The 16307-nt window shown below is 35.3% G+C and overlaps 1 protein-coding gene across 4 annotated transcripts; it reads left to right on the top strand.

The window, feature by feature from the left end:
* Window positions 1-9891: 9891 nt before the first annotated feature.
* On the top strand, window positions 9892-15748 carry LOC114181100 (pentatricopeptide repeat-containing protein At4g13650). Of its 4 annotated transcripts, none has more exons than XR_003603750.1 (6): window positions 9892-10223; window positions 10306-13488; window positions 13700-13844; window positions 13988-14399; window positions 15224-15359; window positions 15462-15748. XR_003603750.1 is itself a non-coding variant. In XM_028067446.1 (2 exons), the coding sequence occupies exons 1-2, from the start codon at window positions 10101-10103 to the stop codon at window positions 13378-13380; spliced, it is 3198 nt and encodes a 1065-aa protein (XP_027923247.1). In that variant the 5' UTR covers window positions 9892-10100; the 3' UTR covers window positions 13381-13490. The 4 variants fall into 4 exon arrangements, 1 of the variants encoding a protein (XP_027923247.1); XR_003603751.1 differs by having other exon boundaries at window positions 13938-14399; XR_003603749.1 differs by having other exon boundaries at window positions 13700-14399.
* Window positions 15749-16307: the final 559 nt, after the last annotated feature.

Raw genomic sequence — 16307 nt, 5'->3', positions numbered from 1 at the left:
ACACAAAAATATAATTCTCGAAGGAATTATTTAAATATATTTATTCTAACACTTTTTTATCAATTTTTAACTTACAATTTGTATATGCTAAGTTTAGAACAAATAGATTCAATCTAAAGTCCTCTTAAGGATTTTAGTAATGCATCTGAATGTCATTATTTGATTTGACAAACTCAAAGTAGATCTGTTTGGATAACAAATTTTCTCTGAGAGTCAATTTCAATGTATTTAATCTTTAAAAGGAACATTGGTTTGGAAAAAATGTTATGAGTAATTTGGTAATCAAAAATATGTCTTCATCAACTTTATTTCTCAAAAATCTAATTCTTAGGGGAACTATTTTACCATATAAGCTCCTAGGGGAGAGATATTATTGATCTATAATTAGCTTCAATAGATTGGGAAACATTTTGTTTCTTATTTTTCTAAGAGATAATATTTTATCCAAGAAAAACAAAATATCCTATGGTAAAGTGTCTTTTCATAGGAGAATCAACTTAATCAGTGTCACAATATCCAAAAAATTGGGCATTCTCTTTATCTCTATAAAGTAATCCTTATCCTGGAACCTTTTTTATATATCTTAAAATATGATGACAACATTCCATTGATCAATACAATGATTTTGCATAAATTGACTAAACACCAATTATGAAAAGACATAAGGTCTAGTAATTTTAAACAATCTTCTATATTTTTCCTAGTAAGAAAACTTCCCATGTTCTGACATTAGTTTCTGAGTTGGATACATCAATCATACACGTCTATTTTAGGATGACAAGAACATATTTCCTTCAGGAGATTAAAACTCATGTTTTATTTGGGTACTTCTACATCCAAAAATATTTGAGATTTCCAAAATCCTTAGTCTAAAAATGATTGCATAGGTGTTCATTTAGCACCACCATCATCTCTTGTGATAACTATATTGTCAACATACACTCTCAAGTACACACATTTTATAGGGGACATGTGACAATAAAATGAGTGATTTGCCTCACTATGTTTCAACTCAAAGGATTGAACAATGTAGTTGAACTTTCCAAACTAAGCATGTAGGCTTTGATTAAGACCATATACAAGTGGTGCAACTTACAAAATGAACCAAACTTTGCCTAAAATCTCCATCACTAGTGCAGAATGGGGTTTTTAACTCGCCTTATAGGCTTCGGTTACTGCGGGACCGAAGCCTATAAGGAGGCGGTGGCATTTTTGAAATTTTTCTCAGCATTCTGCCTCGGGTCCCAAACTAACCGAAGCATATAACCCATCTGTGTCACCCAGATTTACAAAACTGCCACTGACAGCGCACGCTTTGGCCTCGGGTGACAAAAAAACGAGGCCTATAACAGAGATTTGGCCTCGGGTGGCGAAGAACCGGGGCCTATACACTTCCATTTGGCCTCGGGTGATTGACAACCGGTGCCAAAATGCGTGCCCTTTTTTCTTCTTCTTCTTCCCCGCCGCAGTCTCCATTTCTCTCTTCTCTCTCCCTGCAACCTAGCCAGCCCTTTTTTCTTTTTCTCCTTCCCCGTCGCAGTCTCCATTTCTCTCTTCTCTCTCCCTGCAACCTACCCCTCCACCGTCGCTGGTTCGTCCTCGCCGCTGGGTCGCTGCCGCCGCTGTTCGCTGCACCTCCATTTCCTCGCCGCTGGGTCGCTGCCGCCGCTGTTCGCTGCACCTCCATTTCCTCGCCGCTGGGTCGTTGCCGCCGCTAGGTCGCTGCCGCCGCTGGGTCGCTGCCGCCGCTGTTCGCTGCAGCCGCTGGTTCACTGCAGCTCCATTTCCTCCACCTCCATTTCCTGATTCCTTGATTAAATTTTATATGTAGTTTTTAGGGTTTGTTGAAAAGGGTGGCTGAAATGCAAAGTGGAAGAGGGGCTGAAACCAGATCTGGAAGTGGATGGTAATGAGGATGATACCACAGAGGGATTCTTCCAACTGCAGTGGTGCTCGAACGACTTACCACAACTGCAGTGGTGGTCCAAAAAAATGTCCCCTATGGCCTCGGTTCTTACGTTACCCAAGGCAGAAAAAGCGTTTTACGGTTCCGGTTAACACCCGAGGCCAAAAGTCATACCTTTTGGCCTCACCCCAATATGCCTCGGTTCTAAAACCGAGGCAGAATAACAAAAACAACCGGGGCCAAAAGCCCATTCTGCACTGGTGCATGTAGAGTTCCTCCTTAAGATTGTCATGTAGAAAAACATTCTTAATATCTAATTGATGAAGAGACTAATGATTAGTGACTCCAATGATAAGGAAAAGTATGACAATAGTCATTTTGGCTACTATAGATAAATTATCATTGTAGTCGGGCCTATAGATTTGATTATATCATTTTGCTACCAATCTAGCGTTGAGGCGATCAACTTCACCGTTAGACCCAACGACAACCAATTGCATTCTTTCCAGATGGAAGAAGAACTACCTCTCATGTACCATTTTATTCAAGGGCAAATATTTCATCAATCATGGCTTATCGCCAATTAGAATGATCAAGAGTCTCTTTCACAATTTTAGGAATCATAATAGAAGATATAAAAGAGATAAAAAGAATTAGGAAAACAACAAACTATAATATCTTAGAAAACTTGTTTAGTATAGTACATGCGCTGACCCAAATGGCGGCCTAACAAGGCCTAACACGATTCAACACCTACCACGTCTTCCCACACCCACTAATCTTAGATGCACAATCCTTACTACCATCCAGTAAGATCTTATATCCCAAATATCTCGATAAAAGTGATATATCCAGTACTCTCAGCCCAAGTTCAACAAACACTATATATATATATATATATATATATATATATATATATATATATATATAGCATGTTTCACTCGATTAGGACTTACTTTTTTCTACTTTTCTTCTTTATTACATAAATTCATCTCATACTCTTACTTAAGCATCTGAGAGTCTTTTGCAGGTGGAACTTTCTTCCACATGAACACCAGGGCCATCACTCGGATCCCTCTGCTTGCACGTGACATTTCTGATAAGAACAAGTATGTATATTTATAGGCTTCACTCCCATCCTTAAAACCCTAGATAAACTTAAGACATTTTATGTGATTTTTCTAATAACCACAAAATATTATATATGTATTTTCCTACTGTAATGTTTCTATCATTTAGAAAATTTTTAAACAAAAATAATAATAAAGCACTATATCTTATAACAAGTTTTTAAATTTTTCCTAATTATCATAATTTTAGAGGGTCTTACATTTCTCCCAACAAATAAAATAGATGGAGTATTTTGGTTCCTATAAATAGAGGGTCTTCATTGTTGTGTATCTTCATCGGAATCATCCCTTGCTCACATGTAATATAAAATACATTACATAATCATTGTAGTAAAAATTAGAGAAAAACACACATAAAATGGAAGGGTAATCTAAGATAGCAAAGCCAACACATTTTCTTAAAAACAAAGCTCACAATTTGGTTAAAGTTCAAGGACTTTTTGAAAACAAATTAAAACTTTTCGAATAATCCTTTCCTTTATAAAACCAATAAAACAAATAAATAAATAAATAAATAAAATATTTTCACTCAGATGCAGAAGCAATGCCCATAAAGGGCAACCTCCCTAGCTATGATGAAACACATCACCCTAATAGGGCAACTTCCCTAGCTATGGTGGAACAAAACACCTTCAAAGGGCAATCTCTCCGACCAAAAGTGGAACACATCTCCCTTACAGGGTAGTCTCCCTGACTATGGTGGAATAAAACGTCCTCAAAGTGCAACCTCCTTAACCAAAAGTGGAACACATCACCCTCGTAATGGCAACCTCCCCGACTATGGTAGAACAACTCACAAACATACATTCACAAATAAATAACCATGCTCACCTTTACAGAACACACCTTTTGAACCCCTGCACCCAAATACTCTTGCAATTTCATAAAATCTCCTTCTCATAACTTTAAACAGCAAATTGAAAATACCCATCAAATTTCATAACATCACTATTCTTAAATTCAAAACACATACATATAAGTAAGTAAACAAAATGCTAGCTTCCCTTACTTGAATTTAGTATGTAAACCTTCAAAGCTTCTTCCTATGTCACATTCTTTCTCACCAAGCTTAATACTCACTCACTCGTTTATTATGTATATTTATATGGTTCACTCCCGCCCTTAAAACCTAGATAAACTTAAGAGATTTGATGTTATCTTGCCAATAACCACGAAATATATATATATATATATATATATATATATATATATATATATATATATATATATATATATACCTTTTTGTTTTTGTATCTTAGAAAATATTTTAAACAAAAATAATAATAAACCATTATTTCTTCTTATAAATTTTTAAATAAATCATTTTAAAATAATTAATTGTCATCTCGTTTATTTATTTTTCCCAGTTATGATAATTTTAGAGGTCTTACAATGTTCCAAACAATACTAGTCTTATCCAAGAGTGAATGCATTCCAAAATAATACTCAATTCTAATCAGGAGCCACTATGGTCCAAATAATTCTTAGTTTTAGCCGAGAGAACTTGAGGTCTAAAAATTACTCGCTTTGTATTTGTAATGGTACTTTGCATAGTGAAAATTGATGAAGTTGATTAAGAACTAAATACAACCTTACATTACAGACAAACTAATGTAAAAACAATATAGTGTTCCAAACAATACTACTCTGATCCAGACTACATTCCAAAACACATTGAATTCTAACTAGGAGTCACTATGGTCCAAATAATACTTAGTTTTAATCGAGAGAGCATGAAGTCTAAAGAATACTCACTTTGCATTTGTAGCGATAGTTTGCATAGTGAAAATTGATCAAGTTGATTAAGAACTAAATATAAGCTTAGTTTACAAACAAACTTAATGTGAAAACATCAATTGTAAATATTTCTTTACTCTCAAACCCTACTATATTACACGTTGTTGATTTATCATCATACTTTAAAGAAGGAAAATGTGTTGAACTAGAATTGAGGTATAATAATATAGGAGTGAATGCATTCTAAAATAATACTCAATTCTAATCATGAGCCACTGTAACATTCTGGTTGGATATTACTAATTTAAATAATAAATTTAAGAAATATGACGAAAATCTCATTTATTATACTTTATTTCCCTAAAATGCGGGAAATTTTAAAACATTTATTAAATCAGAAATTTTCCAAAAATCCATAATTTATAAAACCTAATACAATATCCAAGCTCATAACTCAATAAAACACTGTTTACAAATTTTATAAAAACAATAATGATAAAACTCAAGTAAAATCTTTTCCAAAGCTAGCCCTCTTCGAATCTATGCCTCATCAGCACCACCTGCAATATCATATGCTTCCGTGTAACGAATTACACGATTATTGCCAAACATAAGCAGATAGGGTGAGCTAACAGATAAACATATAAATAATTCAACTATATATGCATGCACCCATCAAAGGAACTTTATCCTTTGATTCCATACCACATGGCAACCATCATGTTATCCATGTTCTACATCTTTAGATGATAATCTCAAGATACCCTTTGCTGCCTCCACCTATAAGCCACAACTTGTAGAACACGTGCGGGAAACCTGTTACGGACCACACTTCATAACACCAAATGGACTTCCCAATACAAACATAGTTCGTAATGTCTCAAGACTACCAAACTCGTCAGCCAAATACTGATGAGGGCAATCTATCTGGACCCATCCGTATGAGCCGCAACTCGCACACTCACACCGGCAACCCTCGCAAACTTGAGCCACAACTCAAGGAATGCCACGTATTTACCCAATATTCAAGCCATAACTCAAGGGATATCATTCTGAGCCACAACTCAAGGGATATCATTCTGAGCCACAACTCAAGGAATGCTACAACAAAGTTCATCCTTAAGGTTTCACCCAAAGCCTTGTAGACCATGCATATCCAAATCACCAAGCAATTACTTGACCATGGACCCAGGATATACGCTCGTGGCCTTGCCTCTACGAACCTCCCCGCTCGTAATCCAACTCTACAAACCTCCCCGCTTGTAATCTAACACATATGATCCAACAACTACAACCCTCCCCGCTTGCAACAGTCCTCAAGTGTGAGCACGAAACATACGAACCTCCCTGCTCGTATCCTCACACGAGAGCCTCATAATTTGAACCTCCTTGTTCATATTATCACATGTTCACCACCAACCATGAACCTACCCGCTCATGACACAATAAGCATCTCCTGGTCCAAGTCCCATATCACAAACACGCAAAACGCAAACCAAAAAGCACATTGCTCTCTGTGCTATCGTTTGGCGCTGCCCAAGCACCGGTAGGCGAAATCACAACGTAGACCGCCTAGCGGGCACCTCTCACCTCCAAGCGCCAGTCAGATCCTGACCCACTATTTTTAAGGCTATCGCCTTGCAGGTCACTCCTTACCGCCAGGCGCCACACGTTCCAAGGATATCCCTGATTGTCCAATCGCCTAGCAGCCTCCCATGTGCCGCTAGGCGCTATACCAGTAGCGAAACTTTACTGGTTTTAACACCCAAATAGAGTAAAATCAATCCTACTCTTATAATTATGCATATCCACAATCCAGAATATAGGCTTTCAGAAATCAACATGACTCACATGCACAATCTCAATTTAGATGGCTTTAACATACATGTACACAAGTATCACACATTAAAACATATATTTCGCCAACCAGCACACATTTTCATGGAACCACTATAAAACAACAGACACAACTCATGCTCCTTAAAACAATCATAGATCAGTCCAACCCATGTTATCTTCTACTTCTCATTTTCCCAACCTTTTGCATGTATACAATTCACAAACACCACATAAGCCACAATCAAAACTATATACTTATTCCACATGCCCCCGCAATTCCATTACATTTAAAGTAGGATTATCATGTTTCCATACTTGCCCAAAACCGTCATGATAATTCAACACTCAGTCATAGCGATATCATCAATAGTGACCTTTTTCACACACTTATAACATCAAACATTCGAGCTAACATATATAGATTTATATATTCAACATGGCTCAGCAAGCACTACCAAAAACATACTCATCAATCACACATTTATATATTTATATATATACATTAAAAAATCAAGGTTATACTAGCACTAAAGCACACTTAATCATTCAACCAATTATGAGTGACGTATATCTCCATCTGTAGACATCCAATGCAAATCTCCACCGTTCAAAGTGAAGAACAACATGTTGTGAATTTCATGTCAAAATTTCACATAAATTGGATGGTTAATGAATCGGGAAACATAATTTTACGAAAACTGCGCATACTAGAAAAATATGTGGCGCCCAGCGCCCAAATGTCATGAAATCTGGCGCCTAGCGGTACAAAACCAGCGCCCGACGATACTTGCTCCGCGAAAATATGAAAAACAACATTTTTATGAACATAACATCAACACACATAGCCTAGCGGTAACTCTTCACCACCAGGCGGTTCTTAACAGAAATCTAGTACAAATCACATGTATCGCCTGACGGGTCTTCAATGCCACCGGGCAATTTCTGGAAAATTCCAGAAACGCGAACAAAATTGCAGAATTTATAAGAATCAAAGGCTTCACATACAATTCATACAACGTGTAATTAAATTACAACATGTATTTAAGAGGTTTAACTCCCCTAACCTGGTACTCCTTACTCAAACTTGATGACTTTAGAGTTTCTTCCTTGATCACCAATGGCTTCCTTTGCTCTTCCTCAATTCAGCTCTTCCTCTCACTCGTTAAACACAATTTCGGACTCGCCCGGTTCATGTCTATTGACGAGGGATCTCAGATGCGCTTGACCGCAAACTCGTAGCATAGGTGAGAATTCTTCATCTTAGGTAATGAAGGTGGGCAGCTCGTCGTCTTTGAAAAAGGAATGGATGATTCTTGCCAAACTCTGTCATGCCCAATCCTCCTCACACCATCCTCATTGATCCAACTCAGGTTGGTATGCTTAAGTATATAGCTAGCCTTCTATTACCTTATTTCTCCAAATTTATGAATCCATAATTGTTGCCATTCAGTCTCTCATCATGATCAAGCATATCATTAAAAATAATAAACTATTAAAATAACATACAAATAACATACACAAGACTCTGAACCCAAGTCCTCTCACATAACTAAGTACTCTCAACCACTTGAGCTAGTACTACTCCACATCATGAACCCCAACATTAAATGTCATAAAGGTTTCCACTACCCGCATTTATTAAATAATTATTTATTTAATTATTTAAATTTTTCAGGTCTTACCGCCACTATGGTCCAAATAATATTTAGTTTTGCCGAGAGAGGTTGAGGTCTAAAAATTACTCGCTTTGTATTTGTAATGATAGTTTGCATAGTAAAAAATTGATCAAGTTGATTAAGAACTAAATACAATCTTAGTTTACAAGCAAACCGATGTATATAGTGTTCCAAACAATACTAGTCTTATCCAGGAGTGACTACATTCCAAAAAATACTCAATTCTAACCAGGAGCTACTATGGTTCAAATAATACTTAGTTTCAACTAAGAGAGCTTGATTTCTAAAGAATACTCGCTTTGTATTTATAGCGATAGTTTGCATAGTAAAAATTGATCAAGTTGATTAAGAACTAAATATAAACTTAGTTTACAAACAAACTAATATAAAAACATCAATTGTAAATATTTCTTTACTCTCAAACCTTACTATATTGCATGTTGTTGATTTATCATCCTACTTTAAAGAAGGAAAGTATGTTGAACTAGAATTGAACATACATCTTAACAATGAGTTTATTCACTTAAAATTATGTTTGGCTATCTTAATTAGATGCTAATCTTGCAAAAACATTTTGAGAGTAAGTCTATTAATTTGAAACATTATCTAATTGTGTTCATCATGAACTAATATTTCAAAATATTGAAAAAAGCTTTTATACACAATTAAACCATCCCCTTGTATGTTTTACGTGTTTTCATACAAATGCTTTTAATCTTACTAGATTTGCCACAAATTGCCAATGAGGGAAGATTAGAACTTGTTACATTGATTAATGTGCCTTTCGGTTCAATTTTGGGATTTCCAAGAACACCACCATTAAGGATGTGTTACTCGTATGCAAAACATAGGAAAGCACCAAGGATATTGTGGTAAGCAAGAAAAAAAATCAGATTGAGCTGAAAACTTTGAAGTTCATCTGAAATTATATCCAATTTTGTAAAGAAACCAATTACAGAAATATTACCATTCTTGATGGATAAAGGCTTTGTGTTGTAAATTGGAAATGCCTAACAAATATATGTAATTTGATTCTTAATCTTTTCCAATGTCAATAATTTATCCATCTAAAAGATGCTTTACTTGGTTGAAACTAAAATGAAATAATCGGTCCAAGTCATACTATTGCATAGGAATGACAAAGTGGGTCATGATCCACATACCTACCCATTAATCTACCAAAGTTTTACAGATCTAAAATAGGATGAGACAGATAATTGTTAGCCTTTTTTAAATATAAAATAAAAAGTAGGATATTATTTTTTCTATATTATATTACTTGAAGAATACTAGTATGCAATAGTTTTGTAATTTAATTAATTAATACTAACGTTCTAATTATTAATTATTATAAAATAATTTAATATGTAAATATAATAATTATTTTAATTTATTCTCGATTATTAATTAAAAGTATATAAATATTATTAGAATATATATTTAAAAAAACTAAAAAAGTAATGCAGAGAAAAAAAGTGTGAATGATAAAACTTTTTGATATTATTGATTAATGACAGCCTACTTGTTAAGGGGCAATTGCTTGAGTATATGCAAGATGGAAAATAAAAAATATAACATATTTCTGATATTATGTTCTGGGAAAATCAATTTTGTGTTTGGAGAACCATAGAAACTAGTGAAGTGAAGAAGGTTTGTAGTTAGCCTTATCGCGCTTCGCTCAAGCGAGTTTGTAGCTTACTACTACTGTTGTTGAAGACTTGATGCAGAGGAGTGAGCTTGGTTTCGCTAGAACCATATATATACAATTTTGTTCATACTCATCCCATTGATGTTAAACCAACTCTACCCTCTATGCTTACTTCTCCCATTTCCCTGCGTCCCTTCTTCTTCCTATGCCCCAAGTCCTATTCTTTTTCACGTAATTGCAAATTCTTACATCAAAATTTTCCCAAACCCTTTTCCAAAGATTACAAGGTGATACTAAATCCGAAGCTACTTGGTTATCCTCACAGTTCTTGTGCTGAAAAAGTAGTTTTTTTCTCTTTTCTCTGTGCAGTTACGGTGTCAAAATTTGAGTTTTGTTGCTTTCAGCAACACAGCATTGAGCTATAACTACAGCAGCGACGACGGGGATGCAAATGGAATTGATTTCCTGCACCTCATGGAAGAACGCGGGGTTCGTGCGAATTGCCAGACCTATTTGTGGCTTTTAGACGGGTGTTTGAGTTCTGGGTCGTTAACTAATGGTTGGAAGCTTCATGCCAAGATTCTGAAGATGGGATTTTGTGCAGAAGTGGTTTTGTGTGAACATCTTATGGACTTGTACATTGCCCTTGGTGATTTGGATGGCACAATCAAGACGTTTGATGAAATGCCTGTTAGACCCTTGTCTTGTTGGAATAAGGTTCTGCATAGCTTTGTTGCTGGGAAGATGACGGGTCATGTTCTTGGTTTGTTTAGGCAAATGGTGAGGGAAAATGTAAAGCCTGATGAGAGAACTTATGCTGGGGTTTTGAGGGCTTGTGGAGGTGGTGATGTTCCTTTCAACTATGTGGAACAGATACATGCAACGACTATATCTCATGGTTATGAAAATAGTTTGTCGGTATCTAATCCTCTGATGGATTTATATTTTAAAAATGGGTTTTTGAATTCGGCTAAGAAGGTTTTTGACGGTTTACAGAAGCGGGACAGTGTTTCTTGGGTAGCTGTGATATCGGGCTTATCGCAGAGTGGGTGTGAAGAAGAGGCGATTCTTCGATTTTGTCAGATGCACAAACTGGGAGTCTATCCTACCCCTTACATATTTTCAAGCGTTCTAAGCGCCTGTAATAAAATAAAGCTATTTAAGCTTGGAGAGCAGCTCCATAGCCTTGTTCTCAAGCAGGGATTCTCTTCTGAAACCTATGTTTGCAATGCCCTTGTGACATTATATTCACGTTTGGGGAACTTCATATCTGCTGAGCAGGTTTTTAATGCAATGTCGCAGAGGGATGAAGTTTCATATAATTCACTCATTTCAGGCTTGGCTCAACAAGGATATAGTGACAGAGCTTTAGGTTTGTTTAAAAGAATGCGTCTTGATTGCCTAAAGCCTGACTGTGTTACAGTAGCAAGTCTTTTGAGTGCCTGTTCATCCGTCGGGGATCTTCTGGTAGGAAAGCAATTTCACTCGTATGCTATAAAGGCTGGAATGTCTTCAGATATTATCTTGGAAGGCTCACTGCTTGATCTTTATGTAAAATGTTCGGATGTAAAAACTGCTCACGAATTTTTCCTTTCAACTGAAACTGAAAACGTTGTGTTGTGGAATGTGATGCTCGTAGCTTATGGCCAGATAGACAATCTAAATGAATCATTTAAAATATTTACACAGATGCAGATGGAAGGTATTGTACCAAATGAATTCACCTATCCAAGTATTTTGAGAACTTGTACTTCTTTGAAGGCTCTTGATTTAGGAGAACAAATTCATACTCAAGTCCTGAAAACTGGTTTTCAGTTCAATGTGTATGTCTCTAGTGTGCTTATTGATATGTATGCTAAACTTGGAAATTTGTATACAGCGCTGAAAATTCTTAGAAGATTAAAAGAAAAAGATGTTGTTTCCTGGACAGCCATGATTGCTGGGTACGCACAGCATGAAAAGTTTGTTGAGGCTCTTAACCTCTTTAAAGAAATGCAAGATGAAGGGATACAATCTGATAATATAGGATTTGCAAGTGCAATTAGTGCATGTGCAGGTATCCTTGCACTTAATCAAGGACAGCAAATTCATGCTCAAGCATGTGTCTGTGGTTATTCAGATGATTATTCAGTTGGTAATGCACTTGTTGGTCTTTATGCTAGGTGTGGGAAAGTACGACAAGCATACTTTACTTTCGATAAAATATTTGCTAAAGATAATATATCATGGAACTCGTTGATATCTGGTTTTGCACAAAGTGGACATTGTGAGGATGCATTGAGTGTATTTTCTGAAATGAATAAAGCTGCACTAGAAATGAATTCATTCACTTTTGGCTCTGCAGTTAGTGCTGCTGCGAATGTTGCTAACATTAAAGTAGGGAAGCAGATTCATGCCATGATTTTAAAAACTGGCTATGATTCAGAAACTGAAGTCTCTAATGTTTTGATCACTCTATATGCAAAATGTGGTACCATTGAAGATGCTAAGAGACAGTTTTTTGAAATGCCTGAGAAAAATGAGGTTTCTTGGAATGCCATGCTTACTGGTTATTCTCAGCATGGTTATGGATTTGAAGCCTTAAGCCTTTTTGAGGAAATGAAGCAGCTTGATGTATTGCCAAATCATGTCACCTTCGTGGGAGTCTTATCAGCATGTAGCCATGTGGGTTTGGCTGATGAAGGAATTAGCTATTTTCAATCAATGAGTGAAGTTCATGGTTTGGTGCCAAAACCTGAACATTATGCATGTGTTGTTGATCTTCTTGGGCGGTCTGGTCTTTTAAGCCGTGCAAGGAGATTTGTTGAGGAGATGCCAATTCAACCTGATGCAATGGTGTGGAGGACCCTTCTAAGTGCATGTATTCTTCATAAGAATATTGATATTGGAGAGTTTGCGGCAAGTCATCTTCTAGAACTGGAACCTGAAGATTCAGCAACCTATGTTCTACTTTCAAATATGTATGCAGTGACTGGGAAATGGGGTTGTAGGGATCGAACACGGCAAATGATGAAAGATAGAGGTGTGAAAAAAGAGCCTGGTCGTAGCTGGATAGAGGTTAATAATTCAATTCATGCATTTTTTGCTGGTGATCAGAAGCACCCTCATGTTGATAAAATATATGAGTATCTCAGTGATTTGAGTGAAAAGACAGCTGAAAAGGGCTACATTCCACAGACCAATAGCCTTTTGAATGATGTAGAACGATTGAAGAAGGGCCCAACACAAATTATTCACAGTGAGAAACTTGCAATTGCTTTTGGATTGCTTAGTTTGTCTAGCTCTAGTCCTATCCATGTTTTCAAAAACCTTCGTGTTTGTGGTGATTGCCATAATTGGATTAAGTATGTCTCTAAGATTTCAGATCGAGTGATTGTAGTGAGAGATTCCTACCGCTTTCATCATTTTAAGGATGGTTTTTGTTCGTGTAAAGACTACTGGTAAGATGGCAGAAGATTCACTACATTGCAAGAATCCACTTAGACTTGCAGGAGGGAACAAAATTTATGACAAGTGTTGCAGATTATTTTTCATTGGTCACCTATGCCATTGGTAAGAACTCTAACATGAAATAATGGATAGATTTTAGGACAAGAAAGTGACTTCATACTTTTAGAATAGTGTTCCTACAATTTCTACACCTTTACTTCATCTGAACCAGGTTATTGAGTACCTTGGTAGACTGTCTTGTATTGAATCAACACTATGGTAGTTATCCTTTTCAGTATGTAATGCAACCATGTTTCTGTATCCTCCTTTTCAGGTGAAAAATATCTGCAGTGAGCTTTCACTGCATGCACTTTTGACCCATTTATCATGCTTGGGGGGTTCCACTCACAAGGCTTGAGCTTTCTCTTCCATGATGAAAAGTAATATTCAAAATGGAGGATCATATGACAAGATTGGAGGTATTGCAATTGATTCTTGTAGGACAAGTTAAATGAATAATCAGCATTTGATTTCTATGAAAACAATTAACTGAATATTTCATTTTCTCATAGAAGTGAAAGTGACCTTCAAGAATACATTGTGGGTAACCATTTAATTTCAGATTGGTATCCAGAAGGTGAAGCTAGTGGAAAAACTTGGTCAGATTTTAGAAATAAAGATTCGTTTTTTCCTTTCCTTGGGGTTATGTGCTTCATTGAGCCTCAGTCTGTAGTCCATTGACCATTTTACTGCCTGTTTACCAACAATCAACACAAAACGGCATAATCTTGCCCTCATTTTCATGAAGATCAATTCTGTATGCCAGAAGATTAGCAGCAAGAAGACAGAGTCATTGACAGTGTTAACAGAGTCATTAATGGAGTTGGATTTAGAGGGAGTTGTTAATGAAAAGAACTAAGTGGTTGGGTTTTTAAATGTTAGAATAAAAATGAAGTGAGAGAGGACTACAACATCAACAAAAGGCCATCCTACAAAGCCAAGTTGAGAAGATGGAACAACTGCTATGACTTGAGGTTAACTTATTTAGTTCTTGCTGCTTTTTTATAACAATCTTATAATTAGATTCATACTTTGATACGCTGCATTTTCTGAAATTTGCGTTGAGTTTTCAGTGCAATTTACTTTTTTTTTTGTTTTTGCAATGGCTTGTGACTTTGTCTGACATTATTCGCAGGTATGTAACATGAATTTCTGATAGCACTTTCTTTAGTAGTGTTCTAGGGCATGACGAACCAACGTACTATCATTATTACTAAATTGTCTACATCTAGATACCGTATGCCTCAACATGCACTCATTATTATGTATTTGCATTTCATTAACTTTTAGCCCTTTGGGATCACTCACGACTAATGCATTGTTATTATATTCATGTTATCTTCCTGGATATCTCTTCTTCTGTTTCAATGTTGTGGTTCCAAAGTTAAGGTCAACATGTTCTAAAATCTATCTTGATCTCAGATGTTTTTAACCTAGCAAAAGCACCATATAGTTATTATGTCTCTATGCTTCAGGATTTTCAATTATTTTCTTCGATGCTTATTTGGTATTTTGACATTTTAATGGAATGGACTTGTTGAAAGAATTAATGACAAAATGGGTTATGGAAGACGGAATGGTACCATGTTGAGAAGGAATGTAATGAACTTCGTGTTGTGTACACATGAATATTCTTATTTATAATGAAGAAAATATACAATAATAAGAAACAAAACAATGTCTAATAACGTGAAATATTATTTGAAAGATATTTCCTTAACATATTATATCATATCTCTATTTAATGTAATCAAATCACAATCTCCTATAGGACTAAATGTTTGCAATGGCTCTGCAGGTTGGATCAGTATTCTACAGCAAAATTTTCTGAAAGTTTTGAAATGATTCCTAGATCTTTGGCTGAGAATGTTGTGCTAAATGCAATGGAGATCACATATTCTGTGTATGCAGAATATGCATCTGAAAATGCCAAAGTTAGCATTGATCTGAAAATCCTATCATATTTCCATTTATCATTTTATACCTTTCTAAGTGTAAATTTATGGTAGATGATTTTTTATTATATTTTTCTTCAGATTGGCGATTCAAGGAGTGGGGAGCAACCTGCAGGCACGGATGAAGATTAAGACTAAAACTGATTGTTTACCTTCGTCATGTACCATCATGGGATGTTGGAAAGCTCTAAAATCCCCATATTTTAGATTATTAGGTTGTGGAATTCAAAAATATATTCTAGATTATATAATTAAACATGTATTTTCGAAAATACGTTCTAGATTGTATAATTAAAAAATGTATTATGGATTATGTAATCCGTAATATATTTTCAAAAAATTTGAATTATGTAATCTGAAAATATAAAGACGAGATTGGAAATGTAAAGATTATACGATTAAAAATATAAATGTAAGAATAAACTTTGCGAAATATGAATTAATCGCTGAAATTGAATTAAAGAAAACAATTTAAAACTAGAAAAAGTAACGGAACAAAAGCTATACTGAAAACAGCAAACCAAACCATTGAATACTAAAATTGAGAAAAAAATAATTATAAAGGTTTGATGATGTAAAAATAAAGTTTACAGAATATGAACTAAGCTGAATTGAATTAAATTAAGGAAAACAATAAAGAACTAGAATCAAACACAACAAAAACTACACTAAAATCGAAAAAACTGAAGTAATCAGAAAAACTGTAAAAATGGGGAAATAATAAAAACTAGAAATAAGCGTAGAAGCTAAAATAGAATTACATCTACAGAAAAAGATATAAACAAAACAATAAACAAAGGTTAAGATAGACAACTTACAAAAGTACAATATAAAAATACGAAAATATAGAAGTTACAACTGTTTTAATAAGTATTTTTATATAAAACATTAATTATTAGTTAAAAACTCATGATATTTAATAATTTT

This window comes from Vigna unguiculata, chromosome 4, assembly GCF_004118075.2.
Source record: "Vigna unguiculata cultivar IT97K-499-35 chromosome 4, ASM411807v1, whole genome shotgun sequence".
Classification (NCBI taxonomy): domain Eukaryota; kingdom Viridiplantae; phylum Streptophyta; class Magnoliopsida; order Fabales; family Fabaceae; genus Vigna; species Vigna unguiculata.
This window is presented reverse-complemented; position numbering and strand designations above follow the sequence as displayed.

Coding starts and splice junctions, on each gene's coding strand:
- LOC114181100 (XM_028067446.1), top strand. CDS start 10,101: ATGCTTACTTCTCCCATTTCCCTGCGTCCCTTCTTCTTCCTATGCCCC. Junction 10,224..10,305: donor CCTTTTCCAAAGATTACAAG/GTGATACTAAAT, acceptor TTCTCTGTGCAG/TTACGGTGTCAAAATTTGAG.